This window comes from Crinia signifera, chromosome 5, assembly GCF_055691185.1.
Source record: "Crinia signifera chromosome 5, ASM5569118v1, whole genome shotgun sequence".
NCBI classification, from domain to species: domain Eukaryota; kingdom Metazoa; phylum Chordata; class Amphibia; order Anura; family Myobatrachidae; genus Crinia; species Crinia signifera.
In genome coordinates this window covers 304,811,310-304,838,835 of record NC_139221.1, presented here as the reverse complement: position 1 = coordinate 304,838,835, position 27,526 = coordinate 304,811,310, and the positions used below count along the sequence as shown (strand labels likewise).

At 44.5% G+C, this 27,526-nt stretch overlaps 1 protein-coding gene across 1 annotated transcript in view; it reads left to right on the top strand.

Moving 5' to 3' along the window:
• LOC146081299 (putative acyl-CoA dehydrogenase 6) overlaps positions 1 to 19,652 on the top strand; it is a 107,668-nt gene extending 88,016 nt beyond the window's left edge. The window contains exon 10 of the mRNA XM_083189445.1: positions 19,093 to 19,652. Within this exon, the coding sequence (XP_083045571.1) occupies positions 19,093 to 19,186 (94 nt within the window). The 3' untranslated portion in view covers positions 19,187 to 19,652. The remainder of the gene's footprint in view (positions 1 to 19,092) is intronic.
• Positions 19,653 to 27,526: the final 7,874 nt, after the last annotated feature.

Genomic DNA, 27,526 nt, shown 5'->3' with positions numbered 1-27,526 from the left:
ATCTGGCTGAGAAATCGTGTGAAATCAACCCAAATCGCAGGTGTATGACATGCGCAGTCCCATGTGCAAGAAACCAGAGGTCAGACGTGCTGCACGTCCAGCCATTTGAGTAAGACCCCCTCCCGTAAGCAGGGAGGGGGGGGGTGGTATGCGACACATTACATGTGGAAGGACAGCATGGAATGTATCTAGGAGTATCGGATACAAATTCTCCCCTTAGAGAAGTTGCATAGAGTATGGGGGCCTTAAAATCTATAATTGCATTAATCCGCTAGGCCACACCCCCATTTTCGCTGCTGCGGGTGCATGTCCATGCCTCCAGCCTCTTTGTCTCCCTGATTAGATACTGTGTGCATGCGCTCAGCAGAGCAGTAACGGCCAGGAAGGACTCCCAACTGCCTTCCTTACCGCAGGACACTGCCGGCCGTGAGTGGGATGCAGGACAGTCCCCAAAAAACAGGACTGTGCCGCAAAAATTGGAACAGTTGGGAGGTATGCCGTAGTCTGTTTGGTGGCTCCACTCCTTATTTCCCTTGTGCCGGCCATGCCTACTCCATAGCGATGTGTTGTGTGTTATTGTCATTTACTACCTTTGTGTATCCACACTTACAGTAGGCCCTTATTCTGGTTCACTCATAAAGGCAATTTCCTTCTCAAATGTACAAAACCATGTGCACTGCAGGGGGGTGGGGGGCAGATATAACACGTGCAGAGAGAATTAGAGGTATTTTGTTTCTGTGCAGGGTAAATACTGGCTGCTTTGTTTTTGCACTGCAATATAGATCTCACTTTGCAGTAAAACCCCACCCAAATCTAATTCTCTCTGCACAAGTTACATCTACCCCACCTGCAGTGCACATGGTTTTGTACGTGGAATTGTCTACTCCTTGGCTCTACCTTGTTAACTTAACAGTGTCCCATTGTGCTAAAAGCTTTACCAGCCCTCACGGTGCCCATACTCGGGGCGATTTGCTCTGTGTGTATGGAGCTAGATTGCACCGTGTTCAAAACACATGCGATGCGCTACAGCAGCGTGCGTTTTGATGCGATCTAGTTGAAAAAGTCAGTGCTGCACATTCTATTTGTGCTGTGCAATGTGATGTGCGCAGGAGCGCGTATCGCATTGCACGGGCAAAAGGCACCGTGTATGGGCACTGAACGCTTGGGCACACCTGCATATATTCAGTCACGACTGTGTTTTTCTTGGTGCTTTCATTAAACAGACGGTTCCCACCCCCATATGCCGGCTTCCTATCAATCACCTTGCACAACAGCGATTAAGTCTGAATCGGGCCCCATGCCGGTGAAGGGGATGCAGGTGGTCGATATCCCGACCTACCACAACTCCAGTGCCGCAATCCCAACATCACTGGAGATGCCAACGAGATGTCTACAGGAATATGCAGGAGGTCGGCTTATTACCCAATAACCAATGGGATTCATAACTTTAATGCGGAGACAAGGTATATAATTATATTGTATGCGAAATTCAGGGCGCATCTGAGCGCAGTTTGACAGCCGCACTCTAAAGAACGAAATGAGAAATAAATATGATGTAACAAGATTTTATTAGATGATGATGACGGAGTACTGGAGGCAGCGCAGAGTATTTGAGGCAGCGCTGTTTGCTGCGGCATCCCGGAGTCGGCGCTAAGTCCTAGTCACATGCTGATGGCAAGGTGCGGCTACAAGTTCTGATTTACTCTGATTTACTCTGATTTCAAAGCAGGATCTTAATAGCTATCACATGACAGTTGTTGCCAATAAGATCCTGCTTTGAAATCAGAGTAAATCGGAGTAAATCAGAGCCTGCACATCTCTAGTTAATGTGACCGCGGCCCATGATGAGGGAGGACACCTCTGTAGTGCGTCACACTATGTCACCCCGATGCCTTGTGCTCTTTGTTGGACAGTATTCGTGCATGAATAATATAGCGAACGCTATCAGCACCGCCGCCATGGAGAGGGTGACTACGACGCAGAATGGCAGACTCGTCATTACCTTGTCCTTAAAGCGCTCCATAATAGTGATGATCACCGGCTCCTGCTGTTCAATATGTTCCGGCTCTGGCTCAGGACTGACCTCTGAATACAGGGCATCATTGAAGATCTCCTCCATCTCCGAGTATTCTATTTCACGACTCCGGGTCACATTGAGGAAATAAAACATCTGCGCTATTACGAAATGGTCCTCGTCTTGTATTTGGCACGCATATGTCCCCTCGTGGTATTTACGGGTTGGCTTAATATGGATGTGCAGGTCTTGTCCTGTGTATATGGTTTTAAAATAACTGATGTCCGCCACCCTGATGTTCCGCGCAAACTTCCATGTGACGGTTACTGCGGGGGGGAGGGGAAAAGGCGGAGTGCAGAATATGTAGGTCTCGGCGGGTTCCATGGAGTAGATGTCTTGCAGCGGACACTGTGCAGGCGCCTGGCATTCCTGCACTGAGCAATCGTCACAATGGAACAGCTGTGCCGCTTTCTGTCTCCCGCAGACGCTTATACATTTCTTAGCCGGGTTCTTTGCCGCAATCGCTTTCACGTCCATTATGTACTCCTTCATCTTCTGGTCAAATGCCGCAGTCCAGTCCTTAGCAGGGAGCGATGAATTGATCCCTCTGACGGTTTTATTAAAGCCTCCTAGATGGTCTCTGATGTTGGTCATCTGTGAAAGCGGGATAACGAGGGCGTCCATAGGTAGAAATCCTCTCGTTAATTTTGCCAGGCATTCTAGGGCCTCCATCTTGCCTGTGGAGCTGGCATACTGGCAGATGCTCGCCCTGTCCTTACTCGTCCTCAGACAAGTGTAGCAGCTTCTACTCAGCTCCACACCACAGATGAGGTATAGGGTGCAGAGCAGCAGCAGGCTGCGCTGTGCTGCCATGGTGTCCAGCAGCACAGAAGAGAGTAGTAATAAGTTACTGTAAACGCTTATAACACTGAGGTTATAATTATACCGGGGTTTGCTTCCTATTCAGTCGGCTTCCCAAACGGATATGAGTCTCCCTAGCCTGTGTGTCTCCTCAAGTAGGGGAGCTTGTGTGATGTCATAAACGTGATGTCACAATCTGTGATGTCACAATGGCTTTGTCACATGTCATGTTGTTACCAGCTGCTAAATCATACCTGCTGTAGGATAATCAGACCTTGGGGGAGACGTACTAAGCTTCAAAAGTGATAAAATGGAGAGTGATAAACAGTCAGCCAATCAGCTCCTACCTGCCATGTCACAGACTGTGTTTGAAAAATGTCAGGCAGGAGATGACTGGTTGGCTGTTTATCACTCTCCATTTTATCATTTTTGAAGCTTAGTGCATCTGGCCCCTTATTTCTAATCTGAGGATATTTTCATTCAGTTATTTTGCTATTAATAACTTGTAGAACAATTTACTCCGGGTCTGGATAATCCCCAATTCCTGCTTTGGAGGGAAAAGGACTTGTCGGCTATCAGCATACCTCCCAGTATGACCCATTTCAGGAAGGACAAGATGCTCTGTTCCTGGACATCCATGCCAGTGGTAGTTGCAGAGTTGCAGGGCTGCAGCACAGTCCAAAATTCAGATAGGGGAGCCCAAACAACTGCCACCCCAAATACCACAGTCCGGGAGTCATTGGCAGGTGTGGCTCCCCTATTTGAATTTGTGAGAGTGGTGCAGTCCCACCTCTGCAACTGCCACTGGCAAGGATGTCCAGGAGCAGAGCATTTTGTCCCTCCTGGAATGGGTCATGTTGGGAGGTATGTATCAGGGATGTGTATGATCCGGGGGGCCACCTTCGACTTTTGCTGATCTGAAAGAGAAACATGACTCGTCACAAACACAGTTTTATATGTATCTACAAATCAGACATTTGTAGCCGTCTCTGCCATCTCTGCCGCCAGCTGGTCTGACAGGGGCGGAGACTGACCCAATTAATACTATTCTCTCATTGGCACACACGGGAGTATTTAGGCTACGTTATAATTATACGGTAGCATTGGTCACTTATGGGGAGAAAAAGTGGGGTAGTTCAATGGCGACCTGGAAGGCTGATGTTCCCTCACTTCTGGAATACCATGAAATCTTGAAACACTGCCAACAAACACTAAAATATCTGCACTCTGCCTCTCTTCAAGAGGTAAATATTGTACAGAGCATATGTGGCCCCCGCACAGAGAGCCCATATGATTCCTGGGGAATCTGACTCGGTATACGGTCATTTTGTAGACCACACTTAGGTCGACAGGGGGGAAGGTCGACATGGGTCAAGGTCGACAGGTGTTTACGTCGACATGGGACAAGGTCGACATGGGTTTAGGTCAACAGTCGTTAGGTCGACATGGGTTTTTCACTGTTTTCTGCGCCGACATGTGCCGACAGGCGGTATTTCATGTCCTACAATCCTCTAGGGCGTGGTGGGATAATAAAATAGCGTGCCGAGCTCAGCGAGGCACCATGCCCGAAGCATTGCGAGCGATGCGGCTCACCTCCAACTGTGTCCATGTCGACATTCGGGTAAAAAAACTGAAAAACCCATGTCGACCTAACGACTGTCGACCTAAACCCATGTCGACATTGTCCCATGTCGACCTAAACACCTGTTGACCTTGACCCACATCGACCTACAACCCTGTCGACCTTCCCCCCTGTCAACCCAATGTGGTCGACCTAATGACAGTCGACCTAAATGTGGTCTAGGAAATGATCCACGCCCTCTGACTTCTGTGTCAAATGTGGCCAGAGAAAAGCTACATTTTTCCATAACCTTTGAGAGTGTGGCAAAGATAGTAACGTTCTGGAACAAACTTATTGCCTTTATCAATAAAATATTTAAATTAAAGGTGACTAGGAACTCCAAGGTGTGATTATTACTTGTGATGGGTGAGTGGGATTGGAACGGTTGGAAAAAGACTCTCCTACCAGTTATGACAGTAATTCTGGGAATAGCGAGAAAATTGATCATGAAATATTGGATCAAACGTCAGCCCCCACCATATTAGAAACCAAACGTATACTACTCAATACTTTATATATGGAAAGAAGGGTGACCTTGCCTGATATAGAAACGGGAGTAATGAGATTCTACAAAAAATGGGTCCGGTATATATAGACTCTACCTAGCAAGACCCAGACGCAAATCCAACACCTATATGAGAATACGTCATGATATTTCATACTACAATTAAGTACTACATGATGATTAAATATGCCTATATCTGCCTTCGCTTAAGATTATATATCCGTCCCACACTGAGCTATATTCAACAATCGACTCAATTCTTGAATGTAAATATAGGTCCTCTATACCACCCTCTTCCTTATGTTTCTTCCCTTTTGTCTTGTCTTGTTTGTGTAGGTTCCGCTTAAGCATATTACTCCGTTGTTTGAGTAATAAAAAGTTAAATAGTGTTATTTTGTCTTTTATAAACCTTGAGGAGATATCTTATCGAAATCTTTAGTTTATGTTCATGGAATTTTGTTTACATGTCAGGAAGTCATGTCAGTTTAACTTGCGCGGTGCAATTTGTCTGACAGGGAAAATAATGTCTCCTTGAAATTTTTTTTTTACAACCTATGACATAAAGGGTGACATTCTATGGTTTGAGATAAATGCGCATTTTTTTATCGCACCACTTCGCCCTTTTTAAAATCGCAAGATTGGCCCGTTTTTCACATATTTAATGAGATGCGAAAAACGGGCCAAATAGTGCGAATAGGTGCAAGGTGGTGCGATGTCTTTAGTCCTGAAAATGTGCGATTTTCATGTCTGAAAATCGCACGTTTGCAGGAAAGTGCAAATTAAATTTAAAAAAACCAGCGCAGGGTCCCCCGCCAGAGCATAACCAGCCCCGGGCTCATTGAGCCGGTGCTGGTGACATAAAATCAGGGTCCCCGACAAATAGGGGTCCCCTTGATTTAATGAAACCAGCACCAGGCTCAAGGTCCGGCGCTGGTTCCCAAAATACGGGAGACAAAATGACTAGGGGTCCCCCGTATTTTAAGAACCAGCACTGGACCCAACCAGCCAGCAGGGTAATGCCACAGCCGGGGGACACTTATTATATAAGGTCCCGCGGCCAAAGCATTAATCCCCTGGCTGGTCAGCAGGGGTCCTGGGGAAGTGGGGACCCCCCCAATGAAGGGGTCCCCCCCCTCCAGGACTTACCAGCCCATGCTGATAGTCCGGGGCTGTCCCAGATGCCCCTGGGCGGTGGGCATCGGGCAGATGGATTGTGTAAAAAAAATAATATAAATTATTGTTTTCTACTGGCGAACTATGAGTCCCAGCAAGCCTACCCCGCATGCTGGGACTTGGAGAACCACAAGTCCCAGCATGCGGGGCATTAAAGGGCCCGCTGGCACTTGTAGTTCTACAGTACAAAAAATAGTTAAAGAAAACACACTGACACCCTGAAAAATAAAAGTTTAATAAACACATAACACACACACACTGATACTTACCTACCTTGAGCCCGTAGGTCGGTCCCTGGATCCTGGGTCCGGGCTCCAGGGCAGAAGAGTCCGGTTCCGGGGCCTTGGTCCTGGTTCCGGGGCCGGTCCGGGGTTCCGGGGCTCCTGGGCTGCAGAATCCGGGGTCCAGGATCCGAGGTAGTCCCCAGGGGTACCTAAGGAAGAAAATCCTACTCACCTGGTCCCCGGCGACGACCTCGGCATCCTCTCCGGCAGAAGCGCTGCTCCCATGTGGTACCCGGCTCACAGGACTTTCACAGGCGCAGAGATGTTTCTTCCTCGGCGTCTCTAGTCAGATTGATTTCTGGCCAATCAGGAGCCGAGAAAGTCGGCTCCTGATTGGCCAGAAATCATTCTGTATACAGACGCCGAGGAAGAAACATCTCTGCTCTAGATGCACAGAGATGTTTCTTCCTCGGCGTCTGTATACAGAATGATTTCTGGCCAATCAGGAGCCAACTTTCTCGGCTCCTGATTGGCCAGAAATCATTCTGACTAGAGACGCCGAGGAAGAAACATCTCTGCGCCTGTGAAAGTCCTGTGAGCCGGGTACCACATGGGAGCAGCGCTTCTGCCGGAGAGGATGCCGAGGTCGTCGCCGGGGACCAGGTGAGTAGGATTTCCTTCCTTAGGTACCCCTGGGGACTACCTCGGATCCTGGACCCTGGATTCTGCAGCCCAGGAGCCCCGGAACCCCGGACCAGCCCCGGAACCAGGACCAAGGCCCCGGAACCGGACTCTTCTGCCCTGGAGCCCCGGACCCAGGATCCAGGGACCGACCTACGGGCTCAAGGTAGGTAAGTATCAGTGTGTGTGTGTTATGTGTGTATTAAACTTTTATTTTTCAGGGTGTCAGTGTGTTTTCTTTAACTATTTTTTGTACTGTAGAACTACAAGTGCCAGCGGGCCCTTTAATGCCCCGCATGCTGGGACTTGTGGTTCTCCAAGTCCCAGCATTCGGGGTAGGCTTGCTGGGACTCAAAGTTCGCCAGTAGAAAACAATATTTTATTTTCTTTTTTTTACACAATCCATCAGCCCGATGCCCACCGCCCAGGGGCATCGGGGACAGCCCCGGACTATCAGCATGGGCTGGTAAGTCCTGGAGGGGGGGGGGGGCCTTCATTGGGGGGGTCCCCACTTCCCCAGGACCCCTGCTGACCAGCCAGGGGATTAATGCTTTGGCCGCGGGACCTTATATAATAAGTGTCCCCCGGCTGTGGCATTACCCTGCTGGCTGGTTGGGTCCGGTGCTGGTTCTTAAAATACGGGGGACCCCTTGTCATTTTGTCCCTCGTATTTTGGGAACCAGCGCCGGACCTTGAGCCTGGTGCTGGTTTCATTAAATCAAGGGGACCCCTATTTGTCGGGGACCCTGATTTTATGTCACCAGCACCGGCTCAATGAGCCCGGGGCTGGTTATGCTCTGGCGGGGGACCCCGCGCTGGTTTTTTTTTAATTTTAACTGTTTAATTTTTTTTTTACACCAGAACCCTGCACAGAACATTGCGATCTGTGCAGGGTTCTGGCTAATTCGCCCATCAGAACCTGGTCTGATTTTTGGGTGAATTATAGACACACTTTATACAAATTGCATACCATTAAATATGCGATTTGTATACTTTTTCATGTGAAAACATCTGGATGCGATGTGCTGCGAAAAGCAGCCATCGCATTTCCAGTGTGTCCAACTTGTTGGCCAAAATCGCACTTTTTTCACATTTTCGCAGCTCATTAAATATGCGAAAATGGGAAAAAATGCGATTTCGGCCGTTTTTGCGAAAAAAATCGCAAAAGTCTATTTATCTCAACCCATAGAATGTCACCCAAAATGTGTAATAAAAAAAATAACTTGTAGAACATTCCCCTTAATACATACATGCTGACTTTTTAAAACTCCTCTTCGGGAGAAGCCCGGACAGGAGTGAAAGGGGGTGGGTAGAGGCTTCATTTTGGGGGCCGGGCGAGGCAAGCCCCGCCCCCTTGACAGGCAGCCGCATCAATTTGTGGGTCCGTGGATGGGGGGAGGGGCTAAAATGATGCAAAATGACGCGGTTCGCATAATTTTAGCCCCGCCCCCTCCCCACGGACTTGCGAAATTCAGAGTTTTATACCGCAGGGAAAGGGAAGCAGGGGCTGTGGCAAAAATGCTGGAGGCTTGCCCACCTTCCTAGGGGGCCGGGAGGGGGACCCAATTTGTGGGAACCTCCCGGCCATTCCGGGAGGGTAGGCAAATATGCCTTAATATGGCTGCATAGTCACTAACTGTCTGTAATCACTGTTACTACAGTATGTTCCTGTCAGTATACTTTTATTGACACCCAGGATTATTTTAATTACCAGTCTCTTATATCGGGGTAGCACATTTTGTTGTGCCTTACAATTGGGGACAGTGATAAAGCAAAGGGAGTAGTTATAGTCATCAAGGTAGGATGTCATTATACATAACCTCCAACAAGGCCCATTCCATTATGTACAAAATGATCTGTTTCTGGACTTCCCTCCCAGTGACAGTTACAGAGGTGGGGCTGCAGCACAGTCCAATATTCAAAAAGGGGAGCCACACCTACTACCACTCCAAACATCACTGTCCTGGACTCACTGGCAGTTGATGTGACCCCCCTCTTTGAATTTTGGTCTGTGCTGAAGTCCCACCTCTGTAACTGCCACTGGTAGGGAAGTCCAGGAACAGAGCATTTTTTGTGTACCTAATGGAATGGCTCCTGTTGGAGGATATGCATTAAACAAGAGGGCATGACCAGTGGCACCAAGAGGCGGATAGCGGGTACTCTTTATCCAGACCCTGGCATATTGGAGGGTCCCGCTGCCCCCCGCCCACTTTTATAGACACCTGCTCAGGGACAGAGAGAGTACAGATTACCACTGCAGCTGTCTATCTTCCCAGCTCAGCACACAGCACTCTGAGCAACTGGACATGCCATAGGGCTGCTGCACGTTTCCATAGTAACAGCAAGATGGCATGTACAGATTCAACAAACAGTGTTTCAGCGTTGAGGGTGCCTGCGTCCTGGCACATTCGTCCGTACAGTAAAATACCATGAAAGGGCTTTGTAGCTGTATTATCATTAAGCTGAGGAAGCGAACATCAAAATACAAAGACATGGAACGTGGCTGCATCTGCCACGGAATAAGACTCAAAGTGGCTGTATTTGCAGGAAGCTGCGTAAACCAGATACGCTACCACAGCGAAGAGAGCGTCCGTAGAGCTTATGTGGTAATCTGTGCCCACATCCAACCATTTTTGCTGAAAGTGCTTTGACGCCATCTGCAGATGTTGCTATACGTACGACATTCTCAACAACCTACTGCAATTGCACTATTTATTTTCTGATATACCCGCCCTGTTACATTCCACGTAAACCACATGTATTGCCCTAGTGCAGCGGTTCTCAAACTGTGGGTACTGGCCCCAATGTAGGTCCCGTCCTTCTCAGCATGGGGTCGCGACTCCATGTTGCTGACCATCAGGCTGATGAATTTTCTAATCTCAGTCAGTGATTCAAGGAGTCTGAAACATCTGTTAGATTGTCTGTTATGTTAAACTCCTCCCATCACTCTGTTCCCCCACAATGCTGCCATGTATGTGCTGTCTGCTGACTACACATGTGATGTGATGGGTTATGGTATATTAGACTCCTCCCATCACTCTGTACCTCCACAATGCTGCCATGTATGTGCTGTCTGCTGACTACACGTGTGATGTGATGAGTTATGGTATATTAGACTCCTCCCATCACTCTGTGCCTCCACAATGCTGCCATGTATGTGCTGTCTGCTGACTACACATGTGATGTGATGGGTTATGGTATATTAGACTCCTCCCATCACTCTGTTCCCCCACAATGCTGCCATGTATGTGCTGTCTGCTGACTACACGTGTGATGTGATGGGTTATGGTATATTAGACTCCTCCCATCACTCTGTTCCCCCACAATGCTGACATGTATGTGCTGTCTGCTGACTACACGTGTGATGTGATGGGTTATGGTATATTAGACTCCTCCCATCACTCTGTTCCCCCACAATGCTGCCATGTATGTGCTGTCTGCTGACTACACGTGTGATGTGATGGGTTATGGTATATTAGACTCCTCCCATCACTCTGTTCCCCCACAATGCTGCCATGTATGTGCTGTCTGCTGATTACACGTGTGATATGATGGGTTATGGTATATTAGACTCCTCCCATCACTCTGTGCCTCCACAATGCTGCTACGTATGTGCTGTCTGCTGACTACATGTGATGTGATGGGTTATGGTATATTAGACTCATCCCATCACTCTGTGCCTCCACAATGCTGCCATGTATGTGCTGTCTGCTGACTACACATGTGATGGGTTATGGTATATTAGACTCCTCCCAACACTCTGTGCCTACACAATGCCGCCATGTATGTGCTGTCTGCTGACTACACATGTGATTTGATGGGTTATGGTATATCAGACTTCTCCCATCACTCTGTGCCCCCACAATGCTGCCATGTATGTGCTGTCTGCTGATTACACGTGTGATATGACGGGTTATGGTATATTAGACTCCTCCCATCACTTTGTGCCTCCACAATGCTGCCATGTATGTGCTGTCTGCTGACTACACATGTGATGTGATGGGTTATGGTATATTAGACTCCTCCCATCACTCTGTGCCCCCAAAATGCTGCCATGTATGTGCTGTCTGCTGATTACACGTGTGATTTGATGGGTTATGGTATATTAGACTCCTCCCATCACTCTGTTCCCCCACAATGCTGCCATGTATGTGCTGTCTGCTGACTACACGTGTGATGTGATGGGTTATGGTATATTAGACTCCTCCCATCACTCTGTTCCCCCACAATGCTACCATGTATGTGCTGTCTGCTGATTACACGTGTGATATGATGGGTTATGGTATATTAGACTCCTCCCATCACTCTGTGCCTCCACAATGCTGCCATGTATGTGCTGTCTGCTGACTACATGTGATGTGATTGGTTATGGTATATTAGACTCATCCCATCACTCTGTGCCTCCACAATGCTGCCATGTATGTGCCGTCTGCTGACTACACATGTGATGTGATGGGTTATGGTATATTAGACTCCTCACATCACTCTGTGCCTCCACAATGCCGCCATGTATGTACTGTCTGCTGACTAGACGTGTGATGTGATGGGTTATGGTATATTAGACTCCTCACATCACTCTGTGCCCCCACAATGCTGCCATGTATGTGCTGTCTGCGGACTACACATGTGATATGATGGGTTATGGTAAATCAGACTCCTCCCATCACTCTGTGCCCCCACAATGCTGCCATGTATGTGCTGTCTGCTGACTACACATGTGATGTGATGGGTTATGGTATATTAGACTCCTCCCATCACTCTGTGCCTCCACAATGCCGCCATGTATGTCCTGTCTGCTAACTACACATGTGATGTGATGGGTTATGGTATATTAGACTCCTCCCATCACTCTGTACCTCCACAATGCTGCCATGTATGTGCTGTCTGCTGACTACACTTGTGATGTGATGGGTTATGGTATATTAGACCCCTCACATTATTTTGTCCCTCCACAATGCTGCCATGTATATGCTGTCTGCTGACTACACATGTGATGTGATGGGTTATGGTATATCAGAGTCATCCCATCACTCTGTGCCTCTACAATGCTGCCATGTATGTGCTGTCTGCTGACTACACATGTGATGCGATGGGTTATGGTATATTAGACTCCTCCCATCACTCTGTGCCTCCACAATGCTGCCATGTATGTGCCGTCAGCTGACTACACATGTGATGTGATGAACTTCTGCAGTAACTTGCTGGGGTCCTGTAATTAGTTTTATTGTCTGATGGGGTCCCAGAGCAAAATAGTTTGAGGACCCCTGTTTTAATCTATTACTTTCTCTCTGCTTCCGTCTGGATAAAACTTTTTTCTATCCGATACCAGTAAATGACTGAAATAGTACAGGTGTATTTTCATTACACGCAAGAAAGAATCAGCAACTCTTCTAAAACGACAGCAATGATTTAGAGTTTGCTATTGCGCCATGATTAATGTAATGTTATTTTAGGTTTAGCATGAGCTGGGAACCCTCTTACAGAAGACCTTTCACTTCCCCCTCCACCCGCTGTTTTTCTTTTTGCTTAATGGTATTTGGTATATGTTTTTCTTTTGTGCAATACAAGAACATTAACGTGAAAGCTAACATTGCAGATTCCCTTCTTGTAAACGTGTCGTCTCATCCTTTCCGCAAGTAAAAAAATCAATATTTGCCAATGGATAGCTTGCGGCGTTCTTGTAGAACCCGCGAATGAGGTCAGGAATTTGGATCTACTTTTTTCCAATAACTGACTGTTCTTTATTTTTTTCTACGTTTCCAGAAAGCCGTGACCTCAAACAGGAACCGCTCATCTGTGTTTTGGCTTTTTGTACCTTCTATAGCAATAGAAAAACAAATGCACGCCCGCAGATCTCACGCTGGCTCGGTTTGTTTTTTGGGGGGGCGCAGCTGTTGCTTATGTTGGCTCGGGGACAAAATGAGAATCTCAGAGGTGTGCGCCCCTCATTTTTATTCTGGTTTCATCCACTTACTTTCTTACGCTTAATTCCTTGTATTTACCAGAATATTTTGGTAGTGAATTAGTAATAGATTTCAAATGCTGTATTGTATCTCCTAACATTGGGGCAGATGTATTAAGCCTGGCGAAGTGATAAAGTTGAAGGTAATAACTCGCCAGCGAATCAGATGTGTTTGAAAAATTAGTTAGGAGTTGATTGGCTGGTGCATTATCACTTTTCACTTTATCACTTCGCCAGGCTTAATACATCTGCGTAATTTTCTGGTTGCACAGAAACCCCCCTCCTCTTGGCGAATGCCATAAATTATGACAACAATAGCACTGGTATATAATATGATCAGTAGAGCTGCCACCACACCATGCAGTGTAAAGGACAGAGCAGAGCTGCTGCACATGCCCAGTGTACCAGCTTCTTCTACCACATTTACTGTATGTGTGGATCTGAGCCCTCAAACATCGCAATAGACCAGAGAGCAGCTGCCAGGAGGAAGAGACAGGAGCCTTACCATGAAGTGGGAGGTTGTGAACTTAGAAAGTGCAGTACTGGTTATATTATGTCTGCATATTTATTATTATACGTTTAACCTTTTCCTGACCACTTATCTTATATAAATGTTTGATACAGCCTATACTATAGACCATCTTTACTGTTAAATATTATTACTGTACTCCATACAGTATCCAGTGTATAAAAAGACAAATTTTCAGGGCTGTTACCGCTCCCCCAGACACGCATACTTAATCCAATGCCCTGCAGAGTGGGAGATTTTGGATTACATTTGGAAACCCCCCTCTAAAAATCCTCAGTTTGCCACTGATCTGCCCCATTGTATATAATATTGCTTTATTGTTTTGTGTTTTTTCAATATTCTTGTATACGTTCTTGTACCGTTCGTGTACCGTACATGGTAACTATATCATTAACGATGCGTGGTCCCACTGGTCGTTAGTGACCCCTCTGTTCTCTGTACATGCAGTCAACTCAAAAACAGCTATACTCCTGGATGTAGCCACTGAACGATATTCCTTCATGGATGCCGATTAGAAATAGTTTGTTTTACCGTTCCCAATAGGTGTTAACGTTGATGGTATGAAGAAAGAAAAAGAAAAAAAATGTCAGATTTTCATATCTCGTCCATATTACCATGTAGACCATTTTGGGTGGGATGTAATGGAGCCCGAGATCACTGAATGAGCGGTATGCTCAATATAAAACACTTCTACTTGCATATAAAGCTATTAACCATACTGCACCAGCATATATCTCTGCACTTATCACACAATATCTCCCATCTCGACCACTTCGCTCTGCACAAGATTTGCGTCTCTCATCTGAGCGGATCACTAGCTCCCATTCACTATTACAGGACTTTCATCGGGCTGCTCCCACCCTATGGAATGCCCTTCCATGCACAATTAGACTCTCCGCTAGCCTCCAAACTTTCAAGTGTTCCCTGAAAACTCACCTCTTCAGGCAAGCCTATCATATTTAAGTTCTACACGCATAACCCTCTGAGGCACTTATGTATTATATAGCTTCCCTTCTGGACTTGTAACTTGTTGGGACTGCTATGCTATTACTGATGCCTGTCCTTGTGTTTCCCTCCTATATACCTAATAGATTGTAAGCTTGCAGCAGGGCCCTCTAACCACCAAGTCTGTCTGTTACCCAGTTTGTTTTATCACTGTCTACTATTGTAAAGCGCAACGGAATCTGCTGCGCTATATAAGAAACTGCAAATAAATAAATAAATATGCTGTCCGATGTCGGATGTTTTTTAAAGAGACAAGAATTTAGCAGGCCTGGTTTTGTCTTTTTAATGATTTGTCCCTTTAAAAAAAAAAAGTCTCAGATCGGCCAGCGTCGCTCACATCTAGTGATCTCGGACTAATGGTGTCTACCTATTGCCTGTCATCCATATTCCACCTTAATAAGCACATCCTAAAAGGGCAGACTAGGTCGGTCAAATGGTTCTACTCGGTCATCATTTTCTGTGTTTCTATCATCTTACAAGATCTATTTTATATTAGAATATCAATGTATTTCGTTATTTCCAGTTCATTTGTATTATTATTATGTTGATTATTATAATAATAATTATTATTACTGCATTAATTTATTTACTGCAGGCGCCACGTTTGTGTGGCTAATCAGCGTTACATCTTGTTGTTAGTGGATCTAATACATAATAATTGCATTGAATTTATTCATTACGTTCCTTCTCATTATTATGCCTTTCTCTTTTATTTTGGTTGCTTACTAAAGCATTTGTTATATTTAATATTAATATTCTTATCACTGTATTATTCATTTGCTTTCATTATTCATCCTCATTATTTCCTTATCAGTCTTGCACTGCGTAAACATTTTCCAAAGCAGAGCCTACATTAACTGCACCGTGCCCCTGCACCAACTACACCGTGCCCCTGCACCAACTACACCGTGCCCCTGCACCAACTTCAGAGCCTCGCACAAACTACACCGAGCCTTGCACCAGATTACTGAGCCCACAATCACAATTAGCCCTACCTACACCAAGTCCCACGCTAACTACACTGACCCCATATATACAACAAGCCCCACGCTAATTTCATTATTTAGATTTAGGGTTCAGTGTATAACTGAGATTTAGGATGCAGTGAAGTCCTTTGGGAGGGTTTAAGGGTTGCCTGTATGCACTCTGAAGTATATCCAGAGGGTTCGGAGCACCAGACAATTTGAGGAGTCTCCTGGACATTAAAGGAGTGTAGGCTAGTATGTGTTCATAAAATAAGTTAAACCCTTTCCTGGGGTATTAAAATATCTAGGACCGAAATCTGGGGCAAGCATTTATGCCCCGAAACACTAATCCACTCTTCTTGTCACATGATTTATTAAAATGTACTTATGTAGGACCAACATACTCCATTGCGCTTTAAAAATGGCAGCAAAATAAAAGAAGACAAATGACAGAGAGGTAAGAGGGCCCTGCTGGCAAGCTTACAGTCTGTAGCTCCAAGGGTGTTTAGTGGTTCTTTTCTTAATCATAATTAAACAATATCGCTTAAAGTATCATCCAGTTTGTACAATACAAACGAAGAACAATGCACGTTCCTGTGGGTCCTTAAAGACCCCATTGTTGTCAATGCATGCAGCTTAATTTGAATTTATCATTAACAACTGTTTGTACGGAGCAGGAGCACGATTAAGGGGGATATTCAATCACAGGTCACTACTGTCGGGCTGGCCTGACAGCCGTGACCCCGTCCCATTCTCAGCCAGCTCGACCAGAATCGGCAAGCGGGATTCATTGTCCCACCTGCTGAGCGTCGAAAAGGGGGAGTGGCCGCGAGATATGCCGTGGATTGTCGAGCTGTGGCCGGGAGCTTGACAATCCACGGCAGTTCTCGGCAGAACAGGCCCGACTGCTTCTAGAGTCGGGCCCATTCTGCCGAGATCCCTGTTCAATGCTGTCGGGAAAGACAGCATGGAATAAGGCCCTGCCGCTATTTCCACCATCGGGAAGTGCGGCGGGACAGATTGAATACCCCCCTAAGTCACTGAGCGATATTGTTCAGTGTGTGTATGCCCTATATCGGTCGCCCAGTAGTTCAAGGGGAAATCGTTGGTCGATATTCCTCATGGTGTGAATTGTCTCCATGAGAAATATCGTGGCCTTTCTCCATGAGAAAGGCCTTAAATTTCACCAAGACCTATACTATTAATACAACATGAAATTGCTAAGGTATAACTTTTATAATGTCATTTTGATATTATTGATTCATTGAAATGCAAATATCCCAAACTAGATAAATACTTTTTTTTGCCTATAGCATAAGTAACTTCATGTAATTTTAAGTTGTACTTTTGAAGGCGGTGACAACTAATTCTGTGTCACTGTAGGAGTCTTAATTCCACCTCAGCTCAGAGTTCATTCAGATTATTTAATGCAGTGGGGGAAAATGTAAATGTATTAAAATATTGGCACTTTATTCTTTCTGTTTTCACTGAAGAATCATAAGTACTTAAATACATATTTAAATAGAGTGTCTGTGGGCTTACTGTGGGGAAGTACTGTACACATACATGCTGCAGTAGTGTAATGTAATATTATTGTAATGTTTTTGTAAATAGTTTTTGGCAGTAATAAAAAACAGCGAGAATAGCATACAGAAGACTAAGGGCAGTATTCAATGTGGATTTACGGCATGTGCAGCGAATCCTGTTTAGGATTCGCTGCACAGTCACCGTGTTCCGGAGGGCTGGAGCTGCCAGCCCTCCCTGTCACTGTATTCAATGCCACAGGGGCTCGCTGCCCCTGACAGCGAATTTTAATTTTAACCCGGACGGTGGCAGGGAGATGAAAGCCTCCCTGCCTGCACCGGACACTGTGGGGCACAATCAGGGCTCCTGGGGAGACAGGCAGCAGAAGCTGCCCCCCCCCCCCCCCACCTCCCGGAAGAGCTGGCAGGGGACTAGGGTAGGGAGTTACATGCTGGCGAATGTGTAAAAAGAAATATATACAGTATGTGTATATATATATATATATATTAATGTGCTTCAAGCACATGAATAAAAATAGCATGCCATTTAAAAGAAAAAAAATTCAGATTTTTCGACACCACAAAAAAAAAAAAAAAAACTTTATTTTAAAAGATCACTTTCCAGTTCACCTAAAAAAGATGTCAAATGCAATACAGTGAATCATGGCAAAAATCAGAGAGAAAGCAAATTCGCCATCCGAGCATTGAATACACTCTCAGCGAATCCCAGTGAAAACCCCATTGAAATACACCAGCGAATTGCAGCGAGCATGAAAAGGAGAACCGGCCGGCATTCACTGTTCGCTTTCGGTGTGACATGATGCGAGCGGATGTGTATGCTAACACAACCACTTGTATGCGGCCACACAGAAGAAAAATCATTTGATGGTCGCTCACCATCTAATGGTTTTTCCTCTCTCCGCAGATTAAAGTAAGCCCGGATTACTTTTATCCTGCGCGGCGATGGCTTAAATGGGGATGGGTGCTGGCGTCATGTGACGTTATCCCCAAACGGGCATGGCCATGCCTGCATTCGCAGGTGTCCGCCCGGCATTTCTATGGGCGTGCTCACTGTTTTTGTGGGCATGACCCCAGCAACTGCCCCCTGCCTGTCCATCATTTTGCGAATGCCCCGGGGAGTTTAATACTCACCATCGAAAACCAGGCCAAATTTTTTGACTTGTTGACCAAGCCGGTCTGAACTGCCCCTATGTTCTATAGTGGTCTTGTCAAAAAAGCAGGGCCAGATTAAGGTCTGTTGGGGCCCCTATCAATAAAAGTGGTACAATGGCGGTAATAAAAATAAATTATAATTTATCACACATTCAATTCATTAAGAAAGAAGATAGTCATTTTTATTAAAACCAAATTGCAAATCACACTTTCCAAAATGTCCCCTAATGTTCCAAATTTCTTGTATAATATAAAGAATAAAGCAATAAATCGACACACCGTCACCTCAGTATGGCGGTCTTACGGCACACAGCTCAAAGCCTGCTGCCAGCCAGTCACACACTGCCGGCACCGCTGAGGAAATGGTGCCACCTCACTCTCAGCTCCTGGGCGTCACAGAAATCCCAGCAGCCGCGGCAGTGACTGTGAAATCCCGCTAGAGGGTGTCAGTGAGTTTTTCAGCACCACGGCGGGTGGCACTGGCTGCATCTGTGTGAGTAATGGGGAAATCTAAATCATGCTGTGCTCTGATTTCAGTACCAGTGGCCTGCACGATTCAGGGGGAGAGTGTGGGGCCCCAGGATGACCGGACCTGTTCACCCATTCTTGGATGCGGCCATGTAAAAAGCCACAGAAGCTCTGGCATGGGGTGACAAGCCTTTAATTTATGTTCAATTATTAAACATTACTTAAAAGCATTACCTCCATGTTTCAGTATATGATACATAACATTTTAGGTGCACTGTGGTGGGGGAGCAAAAGCAGGTTACAAGCATATACAGTTAATAGTGGGAAGGGGACTCTGCAACTTGAAATACCCATTAACAAGATTGAACACTTGCTTCTGTCCCTGCAGAGACTCCAGGCTGCTCTCCATCGGAGCCGGTGCGGATGAAGTCATGCTTTCCATCATATGCAAATACATGGGGACGCTTCCAAGCAAAAAATAAATCTACCTGACATTGTCCTAGCAGAAGAGATCACTGTTCCGCCGTCCAGGGGCACCGTGGGAATCCTGTTCTAATGTGATTGTGCAAAAGAGTGAACCGATACAATAGAAATAACTGATAGTATAACGTTTTACTGTCTGTCGTCTGCTCACAGTTGCAATAGTGCTTTGATAATATCATGTATATTATTTCTAGAAGGTGATTTGTGGTGACGATCCCATTTTTTATCCCATCGTACTTAACCAAAATCGATAAATGAGGTACCATTTGAAAGATTAAGTTCTCCCCTTTTGAGGAATTGTTAAATTACAATTGTACATTGTAATGTTTGTTTTCAAATTGTAGTTAATAATTCACTTTTGCACCATTCGTATTATTTCTACAAGGTGATTTTTGATGACGATCCCTTTTTCTCCCTTCATATGTAACCTAAATCGATAAATGAGTTACCATTTTTAAAGTTTAAGTTCTCTCCTTCTGACAAATTGTTAGATTACAATTGCACATTGTATTGTTTGTTTACAAATCAAAGTTAATTACTGTGTTGGGGTGCCACATACCTGCCGCTGGGATTATGCGTGTCCCCATGCATTGCATAACTTAAGGAAACAATAGAACCATTATAACATTTAAAAACCGTTTTAGATTTAACAATCTTTAGCATAACTTACTCATGACAATGGAAGAAATGATACTATAACTTTCAACCGCCATTGCTGCTACCAGACCACTGTGCAGGCTCTGTGTCGTCGTCCCTTCAGTGTATGAAAATCATGGCAGATTCCACATGCTAATTAGACTAGAAGCACTGCTACATTACTGCCAGTGCTGCTAACAGACCGCTGTGCAGTTTCTGTGCCCCCCCCCCCACCTGACAGATAAAACAGAGCCCACTCAGCTACTTCGAGCTCCTGCAGCTCAGCCTCGCTGCGGGACATGCGCATGTGACACATGGCCCAAGTGGGAGGTCACCCCTGACATTGTATCCCGCCCAGCAGCAGAGCCCCAGAGCTGCAGCAGGATGAGTGTATGCGGACCTCGGTACAAGCCGCAGAACCATCCACCCACGTCACATCCCTGCTTGCAAAGCCGTGACTGGGTACTAAAAGTTGGAAAATACAAAGGCAGCGGGAAGAAAGGCTGCTTACCTTCCAGACCTCTATACACTGGCCCTGATACGTCCAGGTCTCCAATACCCCTTTCACACTGCACTTGTTAAATGGTATATTGCCGTTTTTTTCCCATTTTAAAACGTTTAAGGCTGCAGTGGAAAAGCGCCAGAGTTGATTTACCGGTTAAAGATAACCAGTATTTCAAAACATTTAAAAAGCAGAGTCCTATACGTTTCAGAGCCGTTTTTTATGCAGTGAGAATGGCTCTGAAACGGTATTTAGTAAAAACAACAGATTACAGACCTGTGATAGGCTGTCCCCTGCATTCTGCCTTGAAACGTGTTCAGGGGATTAAACGGGTTGACTGTTGTGAATGGTACTTAAACAGTATTTAAAACAGTAATCTACTGCAATGTAAAGGCTCAGACCCGTTTTAAATACCGTTTTTTGAAGCGTTTTGGCAGTGTGAATGCGGTACAAGAGACCCAGACCCCTCTTCTATAAGAGAGGAAGGGCTCCTCCTGAGATATATAGTGTATGTGAGAAAACAGGAACCTTGGCGCTTCTTTCTGAAGTTCTGCTGCCCGCCTATATCCAAAAATGGAGACTATTCCTTAAAGTTCAGATTAAGTAATAAAGATGAAAAGAGGGGGGTTTTGGTAATTGCGTGGCGCTACTTCAGGTTAATCATAGATTTCTTAATACTTATCTTTTTTGGTCATGTGGGGTGGTCTCTCTTCTCTCCTCTTTTGTTTTTCGGTCTCACAGATTGATATAGAGGGGATAAAAGATAAGAGGACATATTTTTTAGTGTGAGATTATTATTAAATGCTTGTCCAAAAAAATATATTTTTTCTATCAAGAAAGGTTGTGTCCCAGTTTGTAGGTATTCCTACCTCACTTACACATCAATGTAGTGAGGGTAAGCCTATCTTTATACTCAACGGATTCTTTATACTCAACGGATCGTAAGTCCCCGTGGATTCGTACCTTACTTATGTAAGAACGATTAAAGCCTCTCGCATCAAGGTATCTTTTCAATATACAGGCACTGTCTGCGATGCCTTCACATCAATATATTTCTCCAACTGTGTGTAAATGCACACAATGGTGTTCATGTGATCCCTCTCATAAAGGTTTCTTTTCCAGTACGTCAGTTTAAAGGATTTTATTTTTGACATAAAATTTCAAAAGACAGAATAAAAAACTTTTTTTTTAAAAATTGGTCAGCTGGTGAAAGGGCAGCTCCGTTCCTCCTAAAGAAGGCAGGGCATGGGTACAGGGCTGCAGACCGGTAAAACAGACTCTGTACAGTAAAAAAAACCTCTGTCCTACCTTACTTCCAGGAGGGAGGCGGTTTACTGCCAAAAAAGCAAACCTCCAGCAGAAAATGACATCAAATGAAATAGCAAGTCCTCCTGCCAACGCGTTTCGAGATCCACATCTCTTTATCAAGGCATGAGATAGGTCTAAATTAAAGGAAATAAAACCTACTAGGTGGCCCGTCCAAAAATTACGATCTCTTTTTCTACCTTTATCCTTAACCAAAATCCATCAATGAGGTACCATTTTGAAGATTAATTTCTCCGCTTCTGACAAATTGATCATTTACAATTGCACATTGTATTGTTGGTTTACAAATACAGGTTGAAATTTGACTTTTGGCCCTAGACTTCTTTCCCTGGTTGCCTCGATACGGATCAGTTTTGATCGGCTACTCGTAATGACTACAAATGAACCGGTTCTTGTTACATCCTACTACAAACCACCAACCTAGTCATAAAATTAATCATATTTTCGCACAGACCACTTGGTATAAATAACTACCTCAGTGAAGTTTGTCTGTCTATATATACAGTATGATGTCTTTTAAGGATTGATACACAAACACATACAGTATAAGGTGAGGAATGCATTTTGAATGTGGTACCCCTGCCACTCATTGCATGTATAATGGCATTTATGTATGACATACGCTTGAAGAAAGTCACAAAGGACAGCTATACTGGTAAGAGTTGTTCTTTGCGTTAGGACTTATTGTTGCAAAACCCGGGAGTCCTATCTGTGCATGCGTTTACTGACGTACATGCTGTGCGGATCCCTCTCAGGGAAAGAAGCCCATTGGCTCCCACTGTGCATATCTAAAGATGGTGTTACCCACAGCATACAATACATTCAGGGTGTATAAGCGGTCAGTGGGCAAACCTCAGAGAAAGACCCCAATAAGAATTTCCCACACAAAGGGCTGAATACATACAGTATGTTTAAACACATCATAGGGACACAGGATACTGTATAATATTGGTTCTCCAACCTGGTCCTTAGAACCCCACACAGATCATGTTTTGTAGGTTACCTGACAGGTGCATTCATTACTGACACATTTTAAAAGATCCACAGGTGGGGCTAATTATTTCACCTGTGATTCTGTGAGGAGACCTGGAAAACATGCACTGTGTGGGGTCCTGTGGACCAACTTTGAGAACCTGTGCTGTATACAATGGAGCATAGCTTGGTATTATACTTGAATACCTCTTTTCCACTAAGATCCACAGGTCTGACCAAGGTTTTGGAAGGGGATAAATCAATTCCTAACTGTCAACTTCCAGGCTGGGTTTAGAAAATGATTCAAGCTGATTGGCTGCTGCTTTATCACCGTCCACTTTATCACTTCACCAGAATTAATACATCCGGCCCATGGTTCCAAACCAGCTCAGACCTCTTTCCATCAGGCTATTCCCAGATCTGCGCCATAAGCACTGCATCTCCTTGTGACAGGAAAGGGTTTCTCCCCATGTTTCCTGTGTATAACCCTGCTAGGTACCCGGGAAGGATTCCTGGGTGGCTGGACCAGTGTGGTGTGGCTTCCACTGACAAAAATCCTGTCTTTTTGTGCATTCATGTACCAAAGCCCAGGATTTTTAAGTCATTGGATACGTTTCCTTCCGCCTGGGACTTGTGACCGCTACAGCTAGGAATTTATTTGTACAGAACAAAAGGATGTAAATCTTCCACTGTAAACACAACACTATACAATATAACAACATCATCTCTAACAGTCACTGCGGGTCCTTATGGTGTCAGGCTGGACAGCAGTTACTGATCTGCCTGAGTTATAACCCGATATGGTTTCTGTAGTGTACTCTAGGGTGTCCTTACAGCTAACATTCAATCAGCATCTAATGGTACCGCAGCAACACTCACGTATAAATAAAGTGGCTCCAATCCAGAAAATAATGTGTTACAAATACTGCGCCTTCTTTACGGTAACATTGGACTATTTAGCCTGTGGCAGCGGAAGGGCAGGTATAGGTCATAGGTATGTAACCCCATCAGTACTGGACTACATACAGTCTGCACCAGCAGACCTCGGAACTAACGGGGGGGGGGGGGTTATAATTGTGGCAGAACTCTGGTATTTTACACTTCATGGTTTGGTGGTATAGCTCACAGCCAATGTCTTGGTCGACAGCAAAAGGTTGACATTGACAAACGTTCGACGTGGAAAAGGTCAACATGAGTTTTTTCCTTTTTCTGTCAATGTTTACACATGAGCATGTGTACCGCGGAGCCTCGCTACGCTTACCATTGTTCCCAGACGGAGTACACGTCAGTGGTAATGCATATTGACCGTTGTCCTAGATATTTTCTGTCAGCCAACGAGATAAGGTCACTAGGTCGACCAATGAAGGGCTAAGGTTAAGAACACTGGTCCTGACAGATCGCTCCGCACACAGCGCTGACACAACGCTGTGCAGCGCTGTGTGCTGAGCGACCTTGCTGAGAGATCCCGAGCGATCTATATTTCTCAGATTGCTCATTAACATCTCCCCCTGTGTAGGCCCCTTAACTTTTTTTTTTTTTAAATGCTGGGGGAAAAAACATTCTGGCGCTGATAAACAGTGAAACTAGGGCCCTTATTCTGGTTCACTCGCAAAAGCAAATTCCTTCTCAAATGGACAAAACCATGTGCACTGCAGGTGGGGCAGATGTAACATGTGCAGAGAGAGTTAGATTTGGGTGGGGTTTTTACTTCAAAGTGAGATCTATATTGCAGTGTAAAAATAGAGCAGTCAGTATTTTCCCTGCACAGAAACAAAATAACTCGCCCAAATCTATATCTCTCTGCACATGTTACATCTGCCCCCCCCCCCCCCCCCCCCCCTGCAGTGCACATGGTTTTGTCCATTTGAGAAGGAATTTGCCTTTGTGAGTGAACCAGAATAAGGCCTAAATCTGTTATGGAGTGTTTTTTTAGTAAATAGCCCCACAGTAGTTTCTGTTATGTAACCTGTGCAACACCGCCGAGTGCCACCTTATCATATATTACAATAACTGCACCATTTGTATCCTCTTAATAAGGCCTTCAAGTCTTTATCTATATGTGCTGTGTATCTTGTGTTTCTCCAAATATGGTCACCAAGTACTTAAGTGACTCATGTGAAGGTGCACATACTGTATGTAGCCACGGGATACGGTCATTAGGCACCATGCCCGAAGCATTGCAAACTGCGTTCATGTCGACTGTGTTGACATTTGGGTAAAAAAACTGTGAAAAACCCCATGTCGACTTTGCCCATGTCAACCTAATACTTGTGTCGACCTAATGTCCTGTCGACATAGACACATGTCAACCTAGACCCATGTCGACCTTGCTGCCTGTTGACCTAGTGGTGTCGACCCAATGCTTGTTGACCTAGTTGTTGTAGACCTAACAACCCACACCCGTAGCCACCATAACGTGTGTTATCACATTAATCTTTCTGCAAGTGGTTTGTGTGCTGTAAGGAGACTGTGATCTAATACAATGGCCGCTGCACATTGCTGCATGTACTGACACATCTGTGCTGGCGCTAAGTGCCTGGTAGCAAGGCTGCAATTACACCATTTATATGTTTATAATATACAAGTGAAGCTTTTATATATATATATATATATATATATATATATATATATAAGAAAAGTACCCCTTCAATGCGCTGTAAATTAATGAATAGGGATGGGCAGCAACTAGGGAAGTCCCTTCTGTTAGTAAGGGATAAGGACAGATAGAACAAAGAAATTTTCCCAGTGCGCCCTATGTATGGGTGTCCACCACCAGACCAATAATGAAATACAGTATTACTTCTGTAACCAAAATATTTAATACAAATAATTTAAAAGTTATAATAAAACATCATTTTCATCTGTATATTCTTTCCAGTCAGTAACAAAAAACCCAACGCGTTTCGTCGACCCAGCGACTTCCTCAGGGGTTATTTAATCCAACAATGGCTCAGGAGTGTATATAGAGCTTTTCAGGATTCTGACTTCAAAATATGACGGATGAGTCCTTATAAGGACTTATATCCTATATGTTGTAGTATGGATTTATGCAGTTTGGTCCAGTATTTGGTGGTGTGCATAGTCACGTAAGGAACCAGTGGATCTTTTTTGATCTTTTTTGATTCATCTTGAATCCTTCCCCCTCATCCTTTTTTGCATTTAAAAAAGGCACCACCTGGAAATTGATAAATCCATACTACAACATATAGGATATAAGTCCTTATAAGGACTCATCCGTCATATTTTGAAGTCAGAATCCTGAAAAGCTCTATATACACTCCTGAGCCATTGTTGGATTAAATAACCCCTGAGGAAGTCGCTGGGTCGACGAAACGCGTTGGGTTTTTTGTTACTGACTGGAAAGAATATACAGATGAAAATGATGTTTTATTATAACTTTTAAATTATTTGTATTAAATATTTTGGTTACAGAAGTAATACTGTATTTCATTATTGGTCTGGTGGTGGACACCCATACATAGGGCGCACTGGGAAAATTTCTTTGTTATATATATATATATATATATATATAATCCACTGTAAATGATAGTTTACATAAATGGTGTACTCTGAGTCATAGCTTTAGTGTCTGTAAAACCTGTCCGTAGTTTACAGCTGGTTTCACAATGGGGCAACTGCCAATTATTACAACATTTTACATCTTACTTTGACTGTATCTGCCTTTTAATTGTCTGCATTTGGACCTTGTCTGTATTTTGACCATCGGCCAATGGTGGTCGGGAATTTGACTGTTGGGATTCGGAAATCATACTGAAGATCGCAGCTTAATGAGTCCCAGGGTACCCACCCCGCTGAAAAAACGCCCCTCCCCGCCACCGTATCCCCTCACAACCATACGAGGGGATGTGTTATGAAAACATCCTCTCGCGTGTGCCTGTATCTGTATAAATATGAAATTGGACTGAAAAATAATGAAGAAGAAAATGTAATGGATTAAAAATCTTACATGGAAATTCTTTTCCTCCCTTGACTTAAATGTCCATTTGATCACGATGACTTTGATGACAGCACTTTCCCCAGCAGAAGGTGACTATTATCTGTACTATAATCTGCTCTCGTTCAGCGCTGAAAGCTATCCGCGCTGTAAGAAATATGCTAATTGTTCGTTAGTGTTTTACATTCACAATCTGTTTTTGTTGTAAATGAAGTGTAGCAGAAAGGTCTGGCATTATCCCAAGACTCAACCAAAGGTGTAGGAATAGCCTGAAGGGGTAATAGCATCACCTTCATCAGAAGAAAGGCAGAACTTAAATATCACACCTGTATAAACAGACAGCTTCTTATTATTAATAGTGTTTCCTTGGTCGAATTTGATAAATGTCCAAATAGTATAAGGCCCTGGGTAGCGGGCTGTTAAATCAGCTATTGAAACATCTAAAGGAATAAGGAATGGATTAATGTGTAAAACAAATAAGATAGACGCACGCACGTACGCACACACATACATATACGCACACGCATGCACAAGTATTCTGTTCCTAAAAATAGAGATATGTCTGTACAAACTATATGTTTTTGAACAGTGGTTAACTATTAGGTTGTTAAAGACAATGAGGGTTATTCTGGTTCACTCCTTCTAGCAAATTCCTTCTCAGATGGACAAAACCATATGCACTGCAGGTGGGGCAGATGTAACATGTGCAGAGAGAGTTTGATTTGGGTTATTTTGTTTCTGTGCAGGGAAAATACTGACTGCTTTATTTTTACACTGCAGTATAGTGCATAATATAAGTGCAATCTCACTTTGAAGTAAAACCCCACCCAAATCTAACTCTCTCTGCACATGTTACATCTGCCCCATCTGCAGTGCACGTGGTTTTGTCCATTTGAGAAGGAATTTGCCAGAAGGAGGGAACCCAGAATAAGGCCCAATGTTCAACCT